The sequence below is a fragment of the Pipistrellus hanaki genome (assembly GCF_964339955.1).
Source record: "Pipistrellus hanaki genome assembly, chromosome: 1".
Taxonomy (NCBI): Eukaryota; Metazoa; Chordata; class Mammalia; order Chiroptera; family Vespertilionidae; genus Pipistrellus; species Pipistrellus hanaki.
This window is the reverse complement of record NC_140503.1, coordinates 157142983-157148982: the sequence shown is the minus strand read 5'-3', so window position 1 is coordinate 157148982 and position 6000 is coordinate 157142983. Positions and strand designations below refer to the sequence as shown.

At 45.0% G+C, this 6000-nt stretch overlaps 1 protein-coding gene across 4 annotated transcripts in view; it reads left to right on the top strand.

The window, feature by feature from the left end:
• Positions 1-939: 939 nt before the first annotated feature.
• The window catches only part of HERC6 (HECT and RLD domain containing E3 ubiquitin protein ligase family member 6), a 54981-nt gene continuing 49920 nt past the window's right edge, over positions 940-6000 (top strand). Inside the window, exons 1-3 of one of the 4 annotated variants that reach the window (XR_014794853.1) lie at positions 940-1278; positions 3096-3255; positions 4723-4799. Coding sequence is in view for 3 of the 4 variants with exons in the window: in XM_084881852.1 (XP_084737978.1) it covers positions 1086-1278; positions 3096-3255; positions 4723-4799 (430 nt within the window). In the remaining variant the exon portion in view is untranslated. The remainder of the gene's footprint in view (positions 1279-3095; positions 3256-4722; positions 4800-6000) is intronic. The other 3 variants (XM_084881852.1, XM_084881853.1, XM_084881851.1) reach the window with 3 other exon arrangements.

The following is a 6000-nucleotide window of genomic DNA, read 5'->3' as shown; positions in this document are numbered from 1 at the left end:
CAGTCCCAAACTGGCACCTCCCTCAAGGCACCCCCTCCCAGTAAAGGGTACCACCATTCACCCAGTTGCTCAAGCCAACTTTGCAAAAATCCCAATTCTTTTCCTTCTTTCCTCACACTTCCAATCCAGCAGCAAACCTGTAGACTCTGGCTTTCAAAAACAACAACAACAAAAAAAAAAAACATCTTGACTGGGATCCTTTCTTCTCTCCTCCCCTCTAGGACACCACAGCATCATCCTTGTGACCTGGACTCCTGCAGCCGCCTCTCTTGGCTTTTCTGCTTCCATGTTTATTCTCTTATCTTCTACACAGCAGCCAGAGTGATTCTCTTAAAACTAAAGTCAGACCATGTCACTTCCCTGTTCAAAACTTTTCCATTGCTCTCCCTGCAACCTCTGCCCTTAGATATGAGCATGATTCATTATTTCCCAAGTTCCTCCATTTCATACCTTCTCTGATATCTTACCAAAAACCATAGTTCCTTCTGTCACCACCCTCTATTCCTTTACCGCTTTTTTTTCTTAATGTTGCTAAGTAACATTAAGTTGTGTGACCTTATGCTAAGCATTTACCTGTTTATAAATAGGGAGATGTAAGCACCGTGAGGATTTTCCACTTTATTGCCAAGCACAGTTGAAGGTTGGCACTGGGAGGCTTTTATGAAAGCACTCTAGGAATCATTCTAACACGTTGCTAAGGAGCTATTTAATTGCCCTGACGTATTGGGCTTGCTGTATCACTGTCCACATTTCATAGCCACGGCAGGTTAGGCACAGCATCGTTGTCACCTGCCCAAAGTCCCACAGCTCAAAGGTGGCTCAGCTGGGATGTCGTCCATCTGGGTGTTTTTCCTCTCTGAGAAAAGCGGGGAAGTCCCTGTCTGCTCCTGGGCACTTGGCACTCCCGTTTGAACCCCGAAAGCATGTACGGGGAGGCGTCCTGATGACGTAGTGCGCCAGGACACCCCTCTTGGGGCGACTTCCACAGCTGGCTGGCTGAGGCGAGGGTGGGGCTGAACTCAGGTCACTAATCTCTGAGGCCGGGCAGCTAGTCCTGGGCAGGCGCCAGCGGGGAGCGGAGCGGGATGTACTTCTGCTGGGGCGCCGGCCGCGAGGGGCGGCAGCGCCGGGAGCCCCGGGGCAGGGCCGAGCTGCTGCAGGCGGCCAGCGGGGCGCGCCACTCGCTGCTGCTGCTGAGCGACGGCACCGTCCACGCGGGCGGGGACAACAGCCGCGGCCAGCTGGGCCGGCGGGGCGCGCCGCGGGGGCCCGAGCCAGGTGAGCGCGGGCGCGGGCGCGGGTGCCGGTGCGGGTGCGGGAACAGGTACGGGGGCGGGGGCTGGGGCGGGGGCGCTGGGAGCTCCGGGTCCCCACACAGGAGCCTGGAATGGGCGCCCCGCGCCAGCTGAGCGCAACTTCCTTGGTTTCGCTTTCCCAGACGCTTCGGGTTAGTTTCGGTTTCTAATTCCTCTTAAAAGGTAAACTGCAAGCGAAACCGTAAGTGGAACTAAACCGGATCGCTTTCCTGAAGGATGCTGTGGTCCCGCCCTCTGCTCTTTCGAGGCCGAATCCCTGTCTGCGGGAAGCTCGCAGGAACAGTGGCCTTCCACAGGTGGTTTTGGGGTTTGACACCTGTGAGTCCCTCAGCAATGCCCTAGACTAGGGCGTCTTTTTTCTTAAAATTATATATATATAGCATTTTTACCATTACTAACTGTTGTAGAAACACAGGGGAAGAGATAGCCAATAGTTTCAATACCCAAACACAACTGCTGCCGAGACCGGTTTGCTCAGTGGATAGAGCGTTGGCCTGCAGACTGAAGGGTCCCAGGTTCGATTCCGGTCAAGGGCATGTACCTTGGTTGCGGGCACATCCCCAGTGGGGGTGTGCAGGAGGCAGATGTCTCTTGCTCATCAATGTCTCTAGCTCCCCCTTTCCCTTCCTCTCTGTAAAAAATCAATAATATATATATATATATATATATATATATATATATATATATATATATTTAAAAAGCAACTGCTAATATTTTGATGCATTGCCTTTTGTGTTTTTTTTAATATTATATATTTAATCTTTATTAAGTCATGTCATTATAACGTTACATAAACCAAGTATTTATAATGAGCCTTAACAAGCAATCAGCAGGGACCTGAGACTGCGGCCCTGCCTGGTGGGGCTTGAAGGGAAACCTCAGGCACCATTCCTTGCCCCCCTCCCCCCGCCCGGCTTGATGGGGGATCTCAAGGTATGCCTCCTGCCCCGGTGCTGGAGGGGGGGGGGGCGAACGGGGGGGGAGATGGGGGGAGGACTTCAGACCACACCTCACACCCTGGCACCAGAGGACCTGAGGCTGCACCGCCGCCAGACCAGGGACCTGAGGCTGCGTCCCCTCCCAGGGGGGCTTGATAGGGGACCTGAGGCTGCACATCCCCGCCTGGCACCAGGCCAGGAGAATCTGAAGCTGTGCCCCCACGAGGGACTTGACAAGGGATCTCAGACCGCGCCCCCCGCCTGGCAGGGCTTTATGGAGGATCTCAGGCTGCATCCCTCACCCGGTTTGACAGGAGATCTCAAGGCGTGTCTCTGGCCCAGATTCCAGACTGGGGGACCTGAGGCTGTTCCCCCAACCCGGTGGGGATTGACAAGGGTGGGGCCCCGCCGGGTCTCGGTCTCACGCGATTTTGAGCCGCCACAGGTGGGCAGGGACTTGACTCTGGATCCTCTGGGGAGCCCCAGACTCTGGCAAGAGGGAGGTTTTCATATACATTTTACTAATTTTCTTTCATCTCTGACACTTCTATTATAGATAAATGGCAAATAGCAATATTAAAATATTTCCTCTAATTAATTCCCTTTTAATGTTCATGAATTTCATGCACCAGGCCACTAGTATTGCCATAAAGACAGTATAACACACATTGAGCTATTTCCTCCAGGCCTTTAGCGTGGATTTTAGGCTTGATTTAAAGGTCTGTTAGAAGAGATAAGCAATCTGAATGACCCTTCTTTTTGAAGTAAAGTACTGTCTTGAACTTCCTGTTAAATTAATAATCTGTGGGGGGTTTGTTTTGCTTTGTTTTTGTTCCTGAAGAACCCATTAAGGCACTGGAAACTCTAAACGTTGCTTTCGTGAGCTGTGGAAAGGAGCACTCTCTGGCTGTTTGTCACCAAGGAAGGGTCTTCGCATGGGGAGCTGGTTCTGATGGACAACTGGGGATTGAAGAATTTATGGAAATAATTTTTACACCCAAGTAAGTATTTCCGTTCATTCATTCATTCATTCACTCAATATTTTTTAGTTCCACCTTCCAGGTACCATGCAAGATGCCAGGGTACAAAGATGACTATGCCAACAAACACAGTCTCTAACCTCAACCATTACAGTGTATTGCAGAGAGGAGGCAGGGAAAAACTTTTAACACCAATTATTATCTAATGTCCTATGAAGGAGAAGAGCATGGTGGATGCAAACATGAGACCCTTCGGTCTTAATCTAATCTATTGGAAATGCCTATACAGTCTTGACTCCCTGAGTTGGCATAAAGTTTAAAGTAAAAGCCTTTGAGCTACTGAAGATGCAGAAATCAATTTATCTAAATTTTCCTATCTGACTAAAGTAGTGCCTCCTAAAATTCAGCTACCATTAACCCTCCTAGCAAGGAGTTTCCTGTGAATTCAGCTGTCCTGTCAGCACCAAAAATAAATAAATAAATAAATAAATAAATAAATAAATAAATAAATAAATATAGAAACTTCCATTCAAGTTCTAAATGCCCCCCTCCCCCAACCCCCGACTTTTACTCTGGCTATTCCATAAAGTTTCTACTACTGGGAGCTCCCATGTGTACATATAAACAAGCCATGTCTTCTCTACTGTTAATCTGTCTATTGTCGATTAATTGCAGGTCCTCAAATCACTACACCCAAATTGGAAAGAGAAGTTTTTCTCTCAGCAGAACCTTTTTGTTATAATCACTGGCTCCTAATATTTTACTTAGTAAAATGGAGAGGTGAGATCATATCCTCACAAAGAGTTTTCTAGGACGAATGATATGCCAGGCAGTCTGAATTTTGTGTCCCTGCATTACACGCTTTGGAAATGCTGAAGAGCGTGTTTTCTAATTCTAGGAAGTTTCCTTGTTACCCCCTGTGGTCATTAAATCACGTGAGAAATTGCTGTGGCTTGAGGGATGATCATTGAACTTGAAAGGAAAAGACCAGGGTTTGAGTCTAGTTCTACAACTTGAAACATATCTGACTTCTTTGAGTTCTAGGTTCAACCATGTGAAATTGCCAACAGTTACGCTTTGATCCTGAGGAGGCAATTCAACCCAATGGTTTCTTTTTCTCACAGGGATTAAAATAGTGTCCTATAAATTCTAATGCCCTGTGCTATATGTGTGTGAAGAAAGTTATTTTTCTTTTATATCAATAGTTTATTGATATAAAAGTTGATATATTAAATAATGCATTAAAAGTCCAGTAAAAAATCACTTTTGCATTATATACTGTTTTAAATTCTGCCCTGCACCTTTGTACATGTTGATGTCACCTTAAAAACAGTTCAGAGCTTTGAAAAAAAGATACTACAGAAATACAAGAACATTTTTTTTTCTAAACTAAATGTATTACCTGGGATGTTTTAAATATTTTAGTGATACATCCTAAAGAATGATTAATAGAGTGTGTATATTTTTTATGTCTCATTTTTATTACAGGAAGATAAAAACTCTGAGTGGTATAGAAATAATACAAGTTTCCTGTGGAGACTACCATTCCTTGGCTTTATCGAAAGGTAAAAAAGGCTTTTTCGATCTCTTGTTGGCTTTTAATGCATTGGGGTTCACTTTAATGAATTTAGAAGTTATTAACTCTCCAGATTTTGGAAGAAATGTTGTTTTCAATTTTCAATTATGTTTTTTCAATTTTCTTTGTTCTTATTATACTCTTAAGTATTGCCTAATTTATATTTCACTGCCATAAAGACTATCTCTGCTTACCTGACCTGATTGGCTGACTCTCTCAGAACCCAGTAGTGGTTTTATTTCCAGCATTTTGCCTTGTTGAATGGCTTGTCTTCACTGGCAAATTCAGGTAGACAAAGAGGCCTATTCTCTTTTTTACTTAGATCAAAGAAAGAAAAGTCAAAATCATGACGCTACTTTTTTTTTTTTTTTTTTTTTTTTTTTTTTTAACCAACATCCTCAATCCTTTGTCCATCCCCTGCCAAATTTCAATGGAAGTGTCAGGGAGAAAACACTTTCCCTTTACTTCTTAGTTTCAGTACCTGGAGGGCTACAAACATAAGAAATAACAAATTACTAAGAAAAAGGGCACATGATTTTTTTTTAAAAAAATATTTTATTGATTTTTTACAGAGAGGAAGGGAGAGGGATAGAAAGTCAGACACATCAATGAGAGAGAAACATCCATCAGCCGCCTCCTGCACATCCCCCACTGAGGATGTGCCCGCAACCAAGGTACATGCCCTTGACCGGAATTGAACCCAGGACCCTTCAGTCCACAAGCCGACACTCTTATCTACTGAGCCAAACCGGTTTTGGCTGAAAAAGGCACATGATTTTTATTGATACTTTCATGCATGGGAGTTCACAGGAAAGAAATGAAACCTAAGAAGTGGTTAGAATCTGGGGCTTATTATACTGTGTGAACAAAGGAAAGGAGGTTTGAGATAGGAGAGAGAAATTGTGGGGAAGTGACTTGAAAATATGTGGAGAGAACTAATGGAAGGTGAGGGTTAATTTACTAAGGGTTGTTTATGCACCCTCATGTCAATGCTGACTCTCCATCTCTGGTGATGAGTCCTCTCCCATCCTGGGACAAAGAGGACGCCTTCACAAAAGGAAATGTATGCCTTGCCTTTGGGTGGATAAAGGGAGGGCAGAGAACCCTTTCTGCAACTGTTAGTTCTCTGTTGTTTTCAGCTCAAAGTAATCTTCCAGCCAAAACTGGTTTGGCTCGGTGGATAGAGCATT